The sequence below is a fragment of the Pristis pectinata genome, chromosome 28 (assembly GCF_009764475.1).
Source record: "Pristis pectinata isolate sPriPec2 chromosome 28, sPriPec2.1.pri, whole genome shotgun sequence".
Lineage (NCBI taxonomy): Eukaryota > Metazoa > Chordata > Chondrichthyes > Rhinopristiformes > Pristidae > Pristis > Pristis pectinata.
Genome location: NC_067432.1, coordinates 8,180,299 through 8,200,229, shown reverse-complemented (window position 1 = coordinate 8,200,229; position 19,931 = coordinate 8,180,299). Strand labels below are relative to the sequence as shown.

Genomic DNA, 19,931 nt, shown 5'->3' with positions numbered 1-19,931 from the left:
CGGTAATATGTTGTATAGAATCTGCATTACTTGGGAGAGAATCTGTAGATGGTAGCTTTCCCGTATACCTCTGCCCTTCTATTCTGAGTTAGTGGAGTTCACACGTTTGGGAGATCCTGACAAAGAAGTTTATATTTTGTAAACTGTACACACAGTTAACCTGGTCTTGATTTTGTTATCAAAGATTACAGGGGGATCTTGATCAGCTGAGTAAGTGGGCCGAGGAGTGGCAAAAGCAGTTTAATTCTGATAAATTCAAGGTGTTGCATTTTGGAAAGTCGAATCAAGGAAGGACTTTCACAGTGAACGGTAGGGCCCTGGGAAGTGTTGTAGAACAGAGGGACTTTGGAGTTCAGGTACATGGTTCCCTGAAAGTGGAGTCATAGGTAGACCGAGTGGTGAATACCAGACGCAAGAAAGACTACAGATGCTGGAAATCTGGAGCAACACACAAAATGCTGGAGGAACTCAGAGGGTCAGGCAGCATCTATGGAGGAAAATGGACAGTTGACGTTTCAGGTCGAGACCCTTCATCAGAACTGGAAAGAAACAGGGGAGAAGCCAGTATGAAAAGTTAGGAGGAAGGGTGAATCACAGGGTGGTGAATAAGGTGTTTGGCACGCTGGCCTTCATCAGTCAGGGCACTGAGTATAGAAGTTGAGAGGTCATGGTGTGGTTGTACAAGACACTGGTGAGACTGCACTTGGAGTACTGTGTTCAGTTTTGCTCACCTTGCTGTGGGAAAGATGTGATTAAACTGGAAAGAGTACAGAAAAGATTTACAAGGATGTTGCCAGGAATCAAGGGACTGAGTTATAGGGAGAGGTTGGATAAACTAGGACTTTTTTCCTTGGAGTGTAGGAGACTGAAAGGTGATCTCATAGAGGTGTATAAAATCATGACAGGCATAAAAAGGGTGAACGCACTTAGTCTTTTTCCCAGGGTTGGGGAATCAAGAACTAGGAGTGTTTTTGTAAAGTTGTCACATAACGTCCCAATTTTTATCTTCTTTCCCTTGACCTGTGAAGGTCATATACGTTCTATGAAGCAGGCCATATACATTCCTCACCACCCTATCTACTTGTGTGTGCCACTTTCAAAGAACAATGGACTTGAACCCCAAGGTCCCTCTGTTCACCATCATTTATTAGTGCCCTACAATTGTCTGTATATGTCCTGCCCCTGCGTGACTTCCCAAAATGCATCATCTCGCACGTGCCAAGATTAAATTGCATATTCAATTGCAGATAACTTCTACAGCAACTTCAACTGATCTGTGACAGTGTAACAATAATCATGTTTAAAGTAATTACCCTTTTAATTTTTATTCCAAGCATATGGCTCACTTTCTAATTAAAATTGGTTGGAACCTTTCTAAAGCTCCATTTTATCTCTGTTGATTGTTCCTGAGACCAAATGGTTATTAATTTTGAGGAGCTCCAGAAAATAAACAAGGGTCAAATAATATTACCATGACCCAACTCATAAACCTGGCACAAAAGAGTCAAAGATTATTAACGCTGAATAAACACAACGTTGAATTAATACAAGAATGAACACTTCTGTGGCTGTCTTGCTATGACTTGAAGCTTTTACTGGGAAATGTGGATTTAAGAAGAACTTCATCTGTGATTGATATCAGAATAACATAACAGTTACCCCCGGGGCCACTATATTTGAAGGATTACACTATGTTTTTTCTTACCTTGATTGCCGAATTTAGCAGTGTGAGAAATATAAAAATACCATCTCCATCCACATTATATTAAACTTTCAAAAATGTAGCTTCTGCTGCAATCAATCTGACCAGGAAAATGTAGAAGGAAGACAGCAACATTAAGATGATACCCTGCAGCAACGTTGCTCTTTGTCAGTGTATTGCTGTTGTAATTTCTGCACACTCAGCCCACCAAAGCCAAGCTGTAGTGATCTAAGTGACTATGGTGGTCTGGATGGTGTTATTTCAGCCTGATTTAAACAACGTTGTCACACGCTGCATGGAAGTGAAGAGCAAGTTCAATTTCAACGTAATTTTAATGGGAGCAGACCTCCCGAAAATTAGCAATTCGACTGTTTCTGTGAGGCTTTGGCAGCACCATTTCCTGGGAAGAGGAGTGATGTGCCCCACAGATGCACCAGAGGATCGTAGGATTGTTACAGCTTAGAGGGAAGCCATTCCACCCATCACTATGTTGGGTCCTGATGGAGCAATCTGATCAGATCATACTTTCCCTATAACTCTGTAAATTGTACTGTCTCAAGTGCCTGCACAAATTCCCTTTAGAATTGAATCTGATTCTGGTTCTATCACAATTCAGCCATTGAGTTTCAGGACATAACCACTCTCTGAGTTACAGCGTATTTCCACACACTCTCCTTGTATCTCTGCCCAGCACTGTAAATCTGTGCCACCTGTTCTTTGAATCATCCACTAATAGGATAAAGCTTCTTTCTTTTAACCCTATACAAGCCACAGTCTTCCACACCCTTAGCAAATCTCCTCTCAGCTTTGATTACTGCCAGAATAGCCCCTGCTTCCCCAGTCTGACCTTGCAGCTGAACAGAGGAACACAAGAAACTAGGAGCAGGAGTAGGCCCTGATCCCACAAGCATGCCTTGCCATTCAATATGATCACAGCTGATTTACCTCAGGCCTCAACTCTTCTTCTGTGCCAATTCCCTGATCTATCAAACAAATATACCTCTCATAAATACCTCCAGTGATCTAGCCACCACAATCTTCCGAACTGGCGAATTTCAGAGATTAACTGCCCTCTGTTACCGAAGAAATTCCTTAACTTCTAACCATGATCCACGTTTGAGACTCTCTCATTGGCGGAAATATTTCAATGTCCACCCTGCCATGCCCTCTAGGATATGTTTCAATAAGATCACCCTTGTTTTTCTAAACTCCAAACTCCTTTAGCTATTTGTGACAGGACAACTCTCTCATCCCAAGAGTAGCGAAGTGAATCTCTTCTGCACTGACTCCAATGCTAGTATATCCTTTCTTAAATAAAGGGACCAAACTGCACATTATTCCCAACGCAACCTCACCAATACCCTGTACAGTTATAACAACACTTCTCTATTTTTAAACTCCAACTCGTGAGCAATAAAGGCCAATATGTCATTTGCCTTCTTAATGGTTTGCTGCACGATGTTGCTAACCTCTTGTGTTTCATGTACAGGAACATCCAGATCCCTCTGTACTCCACTCATCAGCAATCGCTCTCCAGCTAGATAATAGTCTGACTTTTGATTCCTCCTCCCAAACTGCACAACCTCACGTTTTCCTTTATTAAGCACCACTTGCCAAGATTTTGCCCACTCACTCAACTGATCCATATCCTGCTGCAACGTCCAAATATCCTCATCCCTCTTCTCTGGAACTATCCCAGTAAATGCACCAAAAGCAAACCTCTTCGGCATGTTGTGCCCAGTTCACCTTAATTATGCTGTTTGCGAGGAAACAAAGATAATCTTACAAGCTATTTCCTGAAGATTCTGCCTGTTTAAGTTCAGTTCCACTGCATGGATCAGGACGGATTACTCGCCTGTGTCCATGCAGCCTGATCTTTAAGTTAGACAAAGATTTGCAGGCAAAATAGTGGTGATTTTAATTGTTAGGCAATTTGTGGCGGGGGATAAGAGGTCGAATCACCACAAGTATCTAGATGATGTACACAAAATACCACCCCCAAAGAGATTCTGACCACGTGACTGCAAACCAGAAGCTCTGATACATAAATAACCCCAGAGGGAATATTAACTATTTCTGAATTATTGCAATTGTACATCACGAAGATAAAATGCCCCTGACAATGGACTGGGCAAATCCCATCGGGCTTTGCAGATGTGCCTGATTGGATGAGCATATTCCACCTCGAAAATGTCGGAGAAGGTGCCAGGCGACCAACCTAACATAAATCAGGGCCAGAGAAGCTCAGCGGTTGGCACTGTTCCAATACTCACTTGTCAGGAACACTAGAGCTGATGCAGCTACCCTCAGCACTCTCCATTCATCAGTGCAATACTGTGAGTGAAATTCACACACTTTGTCCCTCTGTGACTGTCTCCTAAACAGTGTCACCACCTGAATTTATGTTCCCATTTAAAATTCACACTAACTACCACTTGGTAACCTGAATTATGGATGAGCAATTATAGATGTGGAGGCTTTGGAGAGGGTGCAGAAGCGGTTTACCAGGAGGCTGCCTGGATTGGAGGGCAGGGGCTATGAGGAGAGGTTGGACAAACTTGGGTTGTTTTCTCCGGAGCGGCAGAGGCTAAGGAGAGACCTGATAGAAGTTTATAAGATTATGAGAGGCATAGATAGAGTAGAGAACCGGAATCTTTTTCCCAGGGTTGAAATGTCTAACACTAGAGGGCATGCGTTTAAGGTGAGATGGGGTAAGTTCCAAGGAGATGTGCAGGGCAGGTTTTTTACACTGAGAGTGGTGGGTGCCTGGAATGCGCTGCCTGGGGTGAACATGGAGGCAGATACAATAGATGCATTTAAGAGGGTCTTAGATAGGCATTTGAGTGTGCAGAGAATAGAGGGATATGGACTTGTGTAGGCAGAAGGGATTAGTTTAGTAGGCTTTTCATTACTAGATTAATTCGTTTGGCACAACATCGTGGGCCGAAGGGCCAGTTCCTGTGCTGTACTGTTTTATGTTCTATCATTACAGTAACGAGTGTGGTGGACTACTGGTTAAATTATGAACTAGTATCCAGAAGCTTGGGCTTCTGATAGGAGGCATGAGTTCGAATCCCACTGCAAGAACTAGAAATGTCTTTTCAAGTAGTTTAGTAAACCCAGAATAAAAATAAACTATCATTAGTAATGGCGATCAGGAATATACCATCTGGTTCACTAATGACACTTGAGGATGAAAAGCTGACATCTTATATGTGCCCCTGAGCCCACACCTGGAGGTTGACTCTCACCTGAAATGGTTTTGGTAGCCACCCTGTTAGGAGCAACAAACCTTGGCCTTGACAGTGATGCTTTAATCCCGTGACTCAATTCAAAACAAGAATTATAGCAAGCCTGTGGTTGCTTGTACCCGATTAGTAAAACTCCAAATGTCCGGCATCTGATTGTTCAGAAATTCTGATGGTCTGGCATCTGGCTCACTCATTAGTCCAGAATGTGACCTGGAGTAAGTGGAGTGCAAGTGGGGTGTGGAGCTGGAGACGGGGTCTGGAGTGCAGCTGGGGTTGGGTCAGGACTGTCAGCAGGATGTGTGGCAGGAGCCAGGGTTGCAGTTGAAAACACACAAGGGGTCAGGAACATGGAAACGTAGAAACATAGAAACTTCTACAGATGTACTGTTGAAGTTATCCTGACTGGTTGCATCATGGTCTGGTACGGCAATTCGAATGCACAGGACAAAAGAAGCTGCAGAGAGTCGTGGGCTCAATACATCACGGGCACATTCCTTCCCACCATCTGTAGTATCTGCAGGACAGATTATCAGAGTATTACTGTCTGTTTTACTATGTGAGTTTTACTATTGGAGTTTGCAGCTGTTTAAAACTTTGGTTAGGCCACACATGGGGTAGTGTGTGCAATTCTGGTTGCCCCTTTACCGGAAGCATGTGGAGGTTTCAGAAAGGGTGCAGAAGAGGTTTACCAGGATGCTGCCTGGATTAGAGCATGTGAGCTGAAAGGAGAGTTTGGACAAACTTGGGTTGTTTTCTCTGGAGCGTCAGAGGGAACTTACAAGGATGTTGCCAGGGCTAGAGAGTTATGGTTATGAGGAGAGACTGTCTGGGCTAGGGTTGTAACAAAGGAGACCAGCGTGAAGAAAATTATAAAGGGCCAAAGGAGGATAAACAGCAAGGACCTAATTCCCTTTGCAGAGAGGTCTGTTAATAGGGGCAGTGATTGGTCAAAAGATTGGAGAGCAAATGAGTAAAAATGATTCCAGTCAATTCTGCCGGTCTTTTGGAACTCTCGGTTTGGAAGGGTGGTCGAGGCAGAAACCTTCACATTTAAAAAATGTGGTTGAGCTTCTGAGCAGCCATACACTTTGAGTTTGTGGACCAAGAGCAGGAAAGTAGGATTTCACTGAAGTCCATTATTCGCCAGCATGGGTACAGATAAGTTGATCGGCTTCTTCTGTAAACTTCCCTGTTTCCATCACCAGAGGAAAGAGCTACTCTGCACCTGCCCAATCAAATCCCTGAATCTTAAGTAACTCATTACTCAACCTCCTAAACTCAGCAACAAAACCTATCTGTGTCACCTGCCCGCAGAGTTTGATCCTTTGAGGCCCAGCATCAATCTGTGGATCTGCATTCTGCCCCGTTTCAAAGTCACTAAGTTGTTGCTGAGGTTCACTGCTCCAAACATAATGCAGTTAGAGGCAACTCAGTTGGACTTGCAGGAGTCCAGGTGGAGACCGCAGTAGTCTGGGTGGAGACCGCAGTAGTCTGGGTGGAGACTGCGGTAGTCCGGGTGGAGACTGTGGTAGTCCTGGTGGAGACTGCGGTAGTCCTGGTGGAGACTGCAGTAGTCTGGGTGGAGACTGCGGTAGTCCTGGTGGAGACTGCGGTAGTCTGGGTGGAGACTGCTCAAATGGAAATTTTAAAAAACTGCAGGTACTGGAAATCTAAAATAAAACACAGGAAATGCAGATGATACTCAGCAGGTCAGGCAGCATCTGTGGAGAGAGAAACAGAGTTAATGTTTCAGGTGAATATCTTTGACCTGAATCATTAATTCCATTTCCCATTCCACAAATGCTACCTGACCTGTGACCTGTTGAGTATTTCTGGCTCAGGGCTCAGTAAAGCTGAGCTCCTACTTCCTGACCACTCACTTCCAGACCCACTTGACATAAATCTCTTTGTACTCAGCAGGTCATATATGGGCAACAATGCCCCCTTTGTACTTGCACCATCTACACCCTGTAAACTGGAAATAACAGGCGTAATATTCACGTAGCTGAGCCAGAAAGAAAAGCTGCAAATGTTTCCTTCCAGTGTCCGCAGAGCCACTTCACCTTTACGGTGTGCCTCTTGTCAGAAGCGATGGTGATGAGTGGTCTTACCCAAGACATTAATCCTCCCCTGGTGTTTCTAGCGTCCAGTTTGAAAGGACAAGACCTTAAGCAACAGGAGCAGGAGAGTAGCCACGTGGTCCCTCGAATGGACACACCTTTCGATAAGAGCATGGGTGACCCCGTGTTTCAAGTGCACCATGGCTGCAGTGTGCACCACCCACAAAACGCGCTGCAGTTACTCATCCATTCTACTCTGACAGCACCTCCCAAACCGAGACCTTGATCACCAGGAAGAGCAAGGGCAGCCGCCACACAGGACCACCACTATCCTTGGGTGCCTCTCTAAAATGGACCCCTGGATATACTTTCTCGTCACTGCTGGGTTTAAATTTTGGATCTTCCTTCTCACTCAATGCAGTCCTTTCATCAGCAGAACTTCAGCAAAGTGGTTCACCACCATCTTCTCAAGTGCAGTTAAGGATGGTCAGGAGTACTAATATGGTGAAAATAAAATTTAAAAACTGTTCCACACAATCCCTAGATCCTTTGATCCTCTTATGTCCAAAAATCTATCGAGCTCAGATTTGAATATCTTCTTCTTCTCCAGTCCCATGGGGTTGAGAATGAGTTACTTCCAGTTCAATCCCTTGGGCTCTGAGGTGACTGATGAGGCCAAAGTGTGATCCACAGACTCTGCCACAAATGGGGGAAGAGATGCTTGATGGAATTGGGTGGGTGGGTAGATTGGGCAATGTTGCGTCTCTTCAACTGTTTACACCAGGCTTCTGTGTACTCCTGATGAATAGACTTGTAGTGTTCAAGCCTGTATGCTCCTTCTCTGTTTCGAGAAATCATGAGCTGGAAGCTGCCATGTCAGTGGGGATGTTCCACTATTTCAAGCGGACTTTGAGAACATCCCAGAATCGTATCCTCTGCCTTCCTGATAATCTCTTGCCATGATGGATCTCGGAACAGAGTCTCTATTTCAGAAGTCTACATGAACATCAAAACACAGGAGTACAGGTCGGCCAATCAGTCTCTGGAGCCTGCTCCGCCATACAACACGATCATGGTTGATCCAATCTTGGCCTCAACACCACTCTCCTATTCTCTCTTCATACCTCTTGAGTTTCTCATGGTTTAAGTGTCTGTCAATGATTCTACCTCTACAGCTCTCAGGAGGTATCGAATCCCAAAAATTTGCTGCCCTCTGAGAGAAGAAACCTCCTCATCTCCATCTGAAATAGGCAACTACTTATTTTGAAACTATGGCCCCCCCTCTGTTCTAGATACTCCCACCAGAGGAAGCATCATCCCGGCATACATTCTGTCAATCCCCCTCAGAATCTTATAGAGTGTAGAGCATGTGAATGATACAGCTTGACAATTGGAGCCAACAGAGGTAGGGCCTCAAAGTTGAGTACACTGGCCTGGGAGAGGAGCTGTTGTTGGATGCACTCTGCCAGTGGACTGTGAGAATTTTGTGGAGGCATTGTTGGTGACATCTCTCCAGTGGCTTGAGATACCTGTTGTGGATCGTCCAAGTTTCAGAAGCCTATGAGAAAGCATGAATCATTGCTGGCCAGCAGACCATAAATTCTGTGCCAGGTCTGAGGCTTTGATCTTCATTCTTCACCTCAGAGAGCCAAAAGCTACAGGAATCATCAATGTCTGCCTTCAGTGAGAACTGGCTCCCGACTAATGGGAAATGGTCCACGTTTTCCAAGGTCTTGTTGTGGACCTTTATTGTCAGAGGACAGTGTTGTGCAGCGGGGACAGGCTGTTAGAGAACCTTTAGTTTGTGGATGTTAAGAACAGGTCAGTTCACTTGTATGCTTCAGAGAATGAGTCAATAATGACTTGGAGCTACTCATTGCAACCAATGCATTCCTGGGCAATAAACTGAACCCTTGGGGAATTCACAGATATGGTCCCTGTGTGGGTCTGGAGTAACAGTGCAAAACATTTCTGCTTGTACTTCTGTCTCAGGTGCTGACTGACGTTGCTAGTATTTTCTGGTTTAATTTTGACAGTTTAAAAAAAAGGAGCAATGCACTTCATTTAATAATTGAGAGGAGAAGGTAAAGGTAGAATTTAGTGGAGCTATTTAAAATGTTTTAATAGTGCACATGGATGGAAACCCTCTCTATTGACATTAAAAACACTTGGATTTGTGCTTGAGGAGCCCTGACTCGCAAGGCGATGGGTCAAGTGCTGGAGGTAGCTATTTCTTGACCGTCATGGATACAATGTACCACATGGCCTCCTCTGTGTTGTTAATTTTTTGTGACTGTATTTTTCTGTGGCATCAGGATTAGCAACCGACAAATACAAGTTGAAAATAATTGACAGGATAGCGAGAGGAGGAAGCACAAGGAGAAATTGCTTCACTGAGTGATGTGATGAGCAAAGTTTGAAGTCTCAAGAGTACTTAACAAGCACGCACTGACAGGGCTCAGGAGTGGAATTAGAATAGATGAGCTCAATGGTCAGCATGGACGTGGTGGGCCGAAGGGCCTGCTTCTGTGCTGCTTGACTCTATGATGGCTAAGTGCTGGGACTAATCGGTAGCATTCACCACATGCCTGATGGGTCCACTGGCCACTCTCTGTGATTGTAATTTGAATTTAGGTAACCGTGCATATTATGAGGAGACTGGATGGTTCAGTTGCCGGAGTGATCCTGAGCAGCCTGTCCCTTCCCACCATCCCACTCCCACTCTGATCTTTCTGCGTGTGGCCTCCTGTACTGTTGCAATGGGGCCCAGCACAAACTTGAGGAACAACACTTCAACTTCCAACTGGGCACTTTGTAAAGTCTTCCAAACTCAATATCAAATTCCTCAAGTTTAAATAACTCATTCCTTCTTTCTGTCTGTATCGAACTGGCTGTTCTGATGCAGACAGGACTGGCTGCCCATCATTTTGGTTCAGTTCTTTTTCTATTAGTACCGTCTGGGCATTTCTCACCCCATTAACAACAGATTACACAGATAAAGTAGCATAATGTATTTGTAACTGCTGCTCTAATTGTCCCCGTCAACCCATTTGGTCTCAACTTCTCAGAGATATTCCTTTTGTTCCATGCATCCCTTCTCTGCTACTGTAAACTAACTTGCTTTATCTCTTTCCAGTTCTGATGAAGGCTCCTGAGTCTGAAATGTTAATGCTGTTTCTGTTCCCACAGATGCTACCTGTCTTGCTGAGTGTTTCCAGCATTTTTTGTTTTTATTTCCGATACACTCTTTTATCTCAGGCTGCCTTCAGTAACATCTCTATCACCATTCTAACTGAGATTAGCAATGAGCCGTTCTGATCCAAACAAGTTAATGGCACATCAAGCAGGACCAACAGAAGTTTGGAACAGGGTCCTCATAACTTCCTATAGTTTATATCAAGCATGATGTTATCACATCTTTCCTCTGGATCAGAACTTGACTCTAATGTTTACGAAACAGAAAATGAAAGACATGCTTTATATCAACCCTTTTACAATATCCTGAAATACTTTATAGCCTTCTGCAGTGTGGTCACCATTATATAAGGAACAATAGCTGTCAATTTGCACAGAGCAAGCTCTTATACATTATTACAGATTGATCACCAGATAATCTTTTTCATAGTGATACTTATTGGTTAGGCCACTGGGAATAATGTAAAAATATAAGGCCACTTGATCCTTCAAGCCTGCCCTGCTATTCAATATGAGCATGGCTGATTTATCCCAAGGATCTTCTCCTCTTCTGTGCCAGTTCCCCACAGCCCCCAATACCCTGATGTTTCCAAAATGTACCTAATTCCTCATTAAATGCCCCAGTGCTCTTATTTCCATAACCCTCTAAGGTGGAGAATTCCAGATGGAGTACAATGTTGGTAAATGTGAGGTCATCCACTTTGGAAGGAAAAATAGAAGATCAGACTATTATTTAAACGGTGAAAGACTGCAGCATGCTGTTGTGCAGAGGGACTCAGGAGTGCTTGTGCATGAATCACAAAAGGTTGGTTTGCAGGTGCTACAGGTTATCAAGAAGGCAAATGGAATGTTGGCCTTCATTGCTGGAGGGATTGAATTTAAGAGCAGGAAGGTTATGCTGCAACTGTACAGGGTGCTGGTGAGGCCGCACCTGGAGTACTGCGTGCAGTTCTGGTCTCCTTACTTGAGGAAAGATATACTGGCTTTGGAGGTGGTGCAGAGGAGGTTCACTAGATTGATTCCTGAGATGAGGGGGTTAGCTTGTGAGGACAGGTTGAGTCCCCTAGGACTATACTCACTGGAATTCAGAAGAATGAGAGGGGATCTTATAGAAACATATAAAATTATGAAAAGGATAGATAAGATAGAGGCAGGATGGTTGTTTCCATTGGTAGGTGAGACGAGAACCAGGGGATATAGCCTCAAGATTCAGGGGAATAGATTTAGGATGGCGATGAGGAGGAACTGCTTTTCCCAGAGAGTAGTAAATGTGGAATTCTCTGCCCAGGGAAGCAGTAGAGGCTACCTCATTAAATATACTTAAGACACAGTTAGATTTTTGCATAGTAGGGGAATTAAGGGTTATGGGGAAAAGGCAGGTAGGTGGATCTGAGTCCACAGCCAGATCAGCCATGATCTCATTGAATGGCAGAGCAGGCTCGACGGGCCATATGGCCCCCTCCTGCTCCTATTTCTTATGTTATATTCTTATATTCTTGACTCACTGCACTCTCTGAGAAGTTCCTACACACTTCATGTTAAACAATGGCCCCCTACTCTTGTAAGTGTGTCTCCTCGTTCAAGATTCACCCACTAGTAAAAACATCTCAACATCCACGCTGTAATGCTCATATCACCCCTCATTCTTCTAAACTCTGCACTTCTTCAAAACAGTGCTGTGGGGCCCTTTTCTCCACCTGACTGTGCAAAGAGAATCTCATTTTAGCATTTCATTTGAGAGACAGTACCGCCAACAGTGTAGGGCTCCTTCAGTCCCACACTGCAGTGTCATACTAGATTCACCAGGATGCTACCTTGTATGGACCTTTTCAATAATGAGGAGAGAAACAAAGGACTGCAGATGCTGGAATCAAGATGAAAAACACTCTGATGCTGGAGGAACTCAGCAGGCCAGGCAGCGTCCGTGGAGAAAAGCAGACGGTCAACATTTCGGGTCAGGACCCTTCTTCAGGACTGAAGATAGGAAAAGGGGAAGCCCGATATATAGGAGGGAAAAGCAGAGCAGTGATAGGTGGACAAAAGAGGAGAGGTGGGGTAGGTACGGGCTGGTGATAGGTACTGTAGATGCAGGTAACTTATAGTGATAGGCAGGTGTGGGGGAGGAGGGGAGGGCAGATCCACCGGGGGATGGGTCAAAGGTAAGGAGAGAAAAGGGGGGTAGAAAAAAGAGTGATAGGCTAGGAAAGGGAAGAAAAGAAGAGGTATAGTAGGTGTGGGGGGGGGGGGGAGGTGTGGGGATTACTTAAAGTGGGAGAATTCAATCTCCATGCCATTAGGCTGCAAGGTTCCAAAACGGAAACTGAGGTGCTGTTCCTCCAGTTTGCACTTGGAATTCTCCTGGTAGTGAAGGAGGCCGAGGACTAACATACCAGTGATAGTGTGGGAGGGGGAGTTGAAGTCACTGGCAATGGGGAGATGCAGATCACAGTTACGGACAGAGCGCAGGTGTTCTGCGAAACTGTCACCTAGTTTGCATTTGGTCTTAACAATGTAGAGGAGGCCACAGGTCCTGAGGAAGGGTCCTAACCCGAAACGTTGACTGCCTGCTTTTCTCCACAGATGCTGCCTGGCCTGCTGAGTTCCTCCAGCGTCCTTGTGTTTTTCAATAATGAGGAGAGACTGGATGGGGTGGGTTTGTTTTCAAGGAGCAGAGGCTGGGGGGGGGGGAGGGTGGGGGGGGCAGGGGGAGTGGGTGCTGATTGAGGTATAAAAAAAACTATGAGGGGCATGGACAAGTTAGATAGTAAGAAATGTTTCTCCCTAGCTGCCATTTGTAAATCCAGAGGTTATAGGTTTAAGAGCAACACACACAAAATGCTGGAGGAACTCAGCAGGTTGGGCAGCAGCTGTGGGGGGAAATCCCTCTATGGATTCTGCCTGATCTGCTGAGTTCCTCCAGCATTTTGTGTGCGTTGCTCCAGATTCAAGCATCTGCAGAATCTCTTGTGTCTCCGTTATAGGTTTAAGGTAAGGTCGGAAGGTTTAGAGAGGGACTGAGGAAGAATTTTTTCACCCAAAGAGTAGATGGAATCTGGAAAGCACAACTGGGTGGTGGATGGTCAAGGCAGAAACTACGACAACATCTAAGAAGGATCTAGATGAACATTTGAATTGCCAAGGCATAGAGGGCTATGAACCAAGTGCTGGCAAATGGGATTACCATGGATGGATGATCTGCATGGATATGGTGGGCCAAAGGCCTGTTTCCATGGTGTATGGCTCTATGGCTCTTTCATTTTAAGTGTCAAAGAGAACTTGAACTGAGAAGTTTCTGACTCAGAGGTAGGTGAGCCTTACTGCCTGAACCTCAAAGAACAAAAGCAGCACCTAGGGACAGCATTGGTGATCTAAAAAAAATCTTCATGTATTATTTGAAAGCAGCAGCAGAAATAGGAAGTGAAGATAATTGTTCAGATTTGTGAAATTATCACTCTGGATAAAGGTCAAGTCATCCAATATTAAACACGTGAGTGATATGAAAATTTAGCTTGAGGGCCATTTGCTATCATTGTCAAAGTCTTACTTCTTGTGGGTATTTTCATGCAGGCCCTTGAAGCATTCAGGTTCTTCAGGAGATCAGCATAAGGCCATAACTCTGCTGAATGCAGCATCTTCAGACTGGCAGCAAGCAAATGCAAAATAAACTGCTGAGCAGATCTTGGAGACAAATTTAAAACAGCAAGGGTTCCTCATGTAAGGTGCGTGATAGGTTTAGGGTGAGAGGGGAAAGATTTAAAAGGCACCTGAAGGGCAACTTCTTGCAGAGGGTGGTGGGTATATAGAATGAGCTGCCAGAGGAAGTGGTTGAGACAGGTACAATAACGCTTAAAAGACATTTGGACAGGTACATGAACAGGAAGGTTTTGAAGGGATATGGGCCAAATGCAGGCGAATGGGACTAGCTTGGATGGGCATCTTAGTTGACATGGACGAGTTGGGCCTGTTTGCTGTATTACGCCATGACTCAATGCACCTTTCACAGAGTCAGGGGAGATGGGAGAGGGAGCAGGCCAGCAAGAGAAGGAATACAGTAAAAGGTGCGCACAGGGACAGATACAAGGAGTAGAATATTAAGAGAAAAACAGAAAGGCACTCACAGGTTGGGAGAGAGAGACCAACAGAGAGAGACAGTGTTGCAGATAAACAGGCATATAACGATCCTGAATTTAAAGTTACCAAATGATCCTAACATAAACATTATTCAGTTCTTCTAAAAAGATACAATTGTGAGCTGTGGAAATGCAAACAGAAAGCAAAATAGTACAAAATGATGAGATACAAACCCTGGGACCATACTTTGTAGCTGATTGATAACAGTTATGTAAGAGTCCCCAGCAACCACTGTATGTTTCCATAGAAACAGCAATCTATCATGCTTTAGCTAACGATTATCCCAATTCTTTGTTCCAAAATGATTGTGTTTCCTCGTGTTTGTATGTAACCATACATGTGTCATGTCCCTGAACATGCATGAACGCATTATATACAGTGAAAATCTTAACAGAATCGCATTACCTGGACTGAGTGAATTAAATCAGTTTAGCCTTTCCTTTCACTGCGGTAGGATACTGGGAATGAAATAAGGCTTAAGGTCTTTTCAAATAAAATTGCAATGTAGTCCAATGAATTTTATATTGAATTGGGCTTTCTCTATTAAAGGTGCTATTTAAACCAGTTGCTGACAGATCACCCTATCAGATGCTTAACATCTATCAGTCACTGAACTATAACGCTTCAGCTAATAATAGGATTTAGCTATCCATATTAACATATGAAATTCTTATACAGGCCAATCCTTTTCTGCATCTCATGTGCGGGCACATTATTACCTGATTTCACTTCTAAATAAACACCTAATCTGCTCACTGCAAAATTCGGAAGTACTGAACAAATTTACAAAACCATATTTCTGCGAAACGGTTGTGTAAGATAACCTTCTATCTCATTTCGGTACAGCTTCGTGCCTGAGATCTCAAAGTCTCACATCAACTTTTTTTTAAAAAAGATAGTAACAATGGGGGTTTCTCGAAAGATTTCGTCCCACAGATACTTAATTCTCCTTACCAGATAAGCCCCGACAGTCCCCTGTGCCAGCATCAGCGCGCACTCCGAGATCAGGAAGATTTTGATGTTGGAAAAGCAAGATTTCTTCTCGCCTTTTTGGACATTGCTGGCGCCGCTACTCCGCAGTTGTCCACTCTGCATCCTCCTGTGCTTGTCTCAGGCGCTTTCTCCCTTAGACAGACACAGAAACAGAGAGAGAGAGAGAGAGAGAGCGTCCCGATCCTGCCCCGGTCTCCCCGTCCTTCTCAGACACCCCGCTCCAAGATCCTGCTCATCACTGATGTCCTTCCATTGTCACCTCATTCGGGACCCTCCTCCTCTCCAACACACAGGACAACCTCCTCTCTCCCCCTCCTACCCACCCACCCACCCCCCCTCTCTCTCTCTTTTTACCCTCCCCGCAGGAAGGGCGCTCGCCTCCGTGGGGAAGGAAGAGGCATGCTAATCCTCCGAGCTGCGGACCCTGGATACTGCCTGCATCTCTCCCCCCTTCTCCTGGCTGGGAATCGGGAGGCCGTCAGCGGCAGAGAGCTTCCATCGCTCTCCTTAATCCTCCCCTGGCTGCCACTCAACCGCTTCCTCAACCAGGAAGGGCGGAGTGTTGGGGGGGGGGGGGGTGATAAGAACAGTTATGCAGCCGAGCGTGCATTCACCTGTAACACGCAGCCTGCAGTTCACACTGTGTGACAAAGGGGGGTTATTTTAGTTCTGGATTTGCATATAAAGGAGAGAGGGGGTGCCTCTTCCCGTTGTCCTCAACAGCGAAGGAGAGAGACGGGCAGCGAGCCTAGTTAAAGCTGGAAAACGCCTTGTCATTTTCCGCTGGTCTGATTGATGCTGGCTATTTGCACCTTAATACAGCAATCTCCAAATATATATCTCTTGTTACTTGAATTTAATACAAGTAACTGTTCATCCACTTTAACATTTAAGTCAAACTGATTCAACATTTGAACAATTTTTATATCAATAATCAATGCATAGCTTCTCTCAAATATTGTCTTGAAAAATTCTTTCTATTGTAAAGTTGACGATGGCACAATCTGTTTTAAGTGTCCCAATGCTGCAGCCTGCGGTTGCTGTGTTCAACGTTTGTGGGCTACTCTTTGGTGTAATATCTGTATGTGAATTCACAGCGCAACCGAGAAACTTGCAGTCCAACCAATTCCTTGCCACACCAGCTCACCAAATCCAGAAGGAATAGGTTCACTCTGCATTGCGTAACACGAGACCTACTTTGCCCCTTATTGCAAAAATAACCACCCTTCCTAAACCATTGCAATTGAAATTTAAAACGGGAATAGTTGTTTAGAATTAATATTTTGGAAATTATAATTCATATCTTAATTGCAGTGTCTGATTGTTCATTCCAACAGCTGTTTAATAGTTATTAAATATTACAAATACAATACTTTCAAGTTATGCATCTGCCTTGAACAGTTCGATACGACTGTTGTATTTTGTAACCAGATTATATGAGGTGGGGGCGTGTGAGGGGAGGGTGGTAAGTGTGTAACATTAAGGAATTATTTAGATTCAATACTTCCAACCAATAAGTTTGATAAAAGCAGAATAGTGATCAGGGGATCGAATTTATCACTGTAAAACATGGCATTAATTGCAATCCCACTGTCAGAAAGGGCCCCGGTGCAAATTACGTCAACCACAATAATGAGCTGAAAGTGACCAAATAACCCTAGAATTATGTCTAAAGCAAAAATGTATATTGCCGGGTATTTTCATAATAGTCTTGCATCAAGAGGTGGCGCCATAACGGAGGATGATAGCCAATTGGGATCGAGCACTCTTGGAGCTGTTTAATTACTTTTAACCCGAGACTATCCTTATCATTTGAACGGGGTGTTGGTCATCTGAAGGGTTTTTACTGCTAACAAACATAATTGAACTATTTACCACACCTCTACCCCGATTCAGATGCACTGAAAGAAAAGATGGGTCATTGACATGGTATGTACGTCAGGATTACAGTGACTGGGTAAGTTTGGTTCTGAAAAGAACCCTGTTTGTGCTTTGTTGACTTGGGAGTTGTTTCTGAAGGTTAAATCAAAAATATGATATCAAGGTCTGTCCTAATACCATAGATTGGTAATTGGTTTGTTATTGTCACATGTATCAAGTGAAAAGCTTTTGTTTGCATGCCATTCCATCATATAAGTATATCAAGGTGGTATAATAAAGGGGAAAAACACAGAATGCAGAATATAATGTTACAGAAAAAGTGCAGTGCAGGTAGACAAATAAAGTGCAAGGGCCATGACGAGGCAGATTAAGAGATCAAGAGTTCACCTTTATCATATCAGAGTCTGCTAACAGTGGGATAGAAGCTGTCTTTGAGCCTGGTGGTACGTGTTCTCAAGCTTTTGTAGCTTTTGAATCAGATTTTTAATACTGACTTAAATGACATGAAAGTTGTTGTTTTGCAGCAGCAGTACAGTGCAGAGGCAAAATTACTATAAATTACAAAATTAAATTAATAATGCAAAAAGAATAACAAGGTAGTGTTCATTTGTTCATGGAACGTTCAGAAATCTGATGGCAGAGGGGAAGAAGCTGTTTCTGAATTATTGAGTGTGGGTCTTCAGGCTCCTGTACCTCCTCCCCAATGGTAGTAACGAGAAGAGGGGAAACGAGCGAATGACCAGGATGGGAGGGGTTCTCGATTATGTTGGCTGCTTTCCCGAGGCAGCGGGAAGTGTCGACAGAGTCAGTTGAGTGGAGGCTGGTCTGAGTGATAGACTGGGCTGCGTTCACAACTCTGCAATTTCTTGTGGTCTTGGGTGGAGCAGTTGCCACGCCAAGCTCTGATACACCTGGACAAGATGTTTTCTTTGGTGCATCTGTAAAAATTGGTGAGGGTCATTGGGGATGTGCCAAATTTTCAGAGCCTTCTGAGGAAGAGCAACATTTTGAAATCAAGTCACTGGAGCCATCACAGATCAGTGAGCACAGGAACGATGAGTTAGTGACAAAGTGCAAAGCCAGGTCACGGGCCTCTGAGTTTTGGATGACAAGCTCTCTTAGAGTAGGGGAAGGGAGACCAGCATTGATGCAGTCAAGTCTAGAGCTGGTAAAGGTGAAGATGAGGGTTTCGCAGCAGAAGGAGGAATGGAGATGGACAATGTAACAGAAGAAGTATCAGTAAACCTCACAGGAATAGTGAAGAACAACAGGACCAGAGTGAAAGAGGAACTGAAAGAAACTGTCATCAATAAAAAAAATATAATACTGGAGAAATTAATGAGATGGAAAGGAAATAAGTCCCAGGACCTGCTGACCTGCATTCCATTATCCCCAGCTCTAGGACGGAGAGAGAAAACAGGGAACTATAGATCCATTATCCTGACAGGAATAATCGGGTAAATGCTAGGATCTGTAATTGAGGAAGTGGTAACAGAGCACTTAGTAAATAATAGGATTGGCACAGTCAACATGGATCAATGAAAGGGAAATTATGTTTAGCAAATCTGTTAGAGACTTCTGAGGTTTTATGTAACAGAATGGATAATAGGGAGCCAATGGATGTGGTGCATTTGGACATTCAGAAGGTTTTCGGTAAGTTCTCACAAAAAAAATTACTATACAAAATTAGAGAAAATGGTATCAAGGGTAATATGGTGCTGTGGATGGACATTGGTTAATGAACAAAAAAAGAAGAAAAATAAACAGGTCATTTTTGGGGTTAAGCTTTTGACTGCTGGACTGCCACAGGGATCAGTACTGGGTCCACAGGTTGTTCACAATCCATATCAATAACTTGTCTGAGGACACCAGATCTGATGTGTGTTTGCTAATGAAACTAAGCTGGGTGGCAGTGTGGGCTTTGAGGAGGATGCAGAGAAGCTGCAGGGGGATGTGGACAGGTTAAGTAAATGGGTGAAGGCACGGCAGATAGAATATAAGGTGGAAGATATGGGGTCATCCACTCAGGCTGTAAAAAATAGAAATGCAGAGTAATTTTTAAATGGTGAAAGATTGAAACTGGGTGTCCTTGTAGATAAATTACCGAAAGTTCAGGCACAGAAAGCAATTAGAAAGGCAAATGGCTTGTGCAGGAGTAGAGATGCCTTACTGTTGTTATATACTGCCCTGGTGAGATTGTACCTAGAATATTGTGTGCAGGTCTGGTCTCCTTATACCTAAGGAAGGCTATCCCTGCTTTAGCAGGAGTGCATTGGAAGTTCATCAGATTGATTCCTGGGAAGGGGTGGTAATTCCGTGAGGAGAGATTTAGCAAACTGATCTATACATTCTAGAATTTAGAAGAGTTGGGAGGTGATCTCATCGAAATGTACAAAATTCTCATTGTCAGGGTGGGTATACAGGGAAGGTGAAGAAATGTCTTCACCCAGATGCTAGTGAAGTTCTGGGGTTCACTTTTTAAGAGGGCTGTGGAGGCAGGTGTTACTGGAAGTTCTGGGGTTCACTTTTTAAGAGGGCTGTGGAGGCAGGTGTTACTGAGCATAGTAACAGAAGAGACTGATAGACTTTTTGGATTTTGAGGGAATCAAGGGATATGGGATTAGTGCAGGAAAGTGGTGCTGAGGTAAAAGATCAGCCATGATTTTATTGAATGGCAGAGCCAGCATGAAGGGTTAAATTGTTTGATCTTGCTTCTAT

The 19,931-nt window shown here is 44.0% G+C and overlaps 1 protein-coding gene across 1 annotated transcript in view; it reads right to left on the bottom strand.

Moving 5' to 3' along the window:
* slco3a1a (solute carrier organic anion transporter family member 3A1a) overlaps positions 1 to 15,597 on the bottom strand; it is a 181,154-nt gene extending 165,557 nt beyond the window's left edge. The window contains 1 exon segment of the mRNA XM_052040509.1: positions 15,294 to 15,597. Coding sequence (XP_051896469.1) covers positions 15,294 to 15,434 — 141 coding nt within the window. The 5' untranslated portion in view covers positions 15,435 to 15,597.
* Positions 15,598 to 19,931: the final 4,334 nt, after the last annotated feature.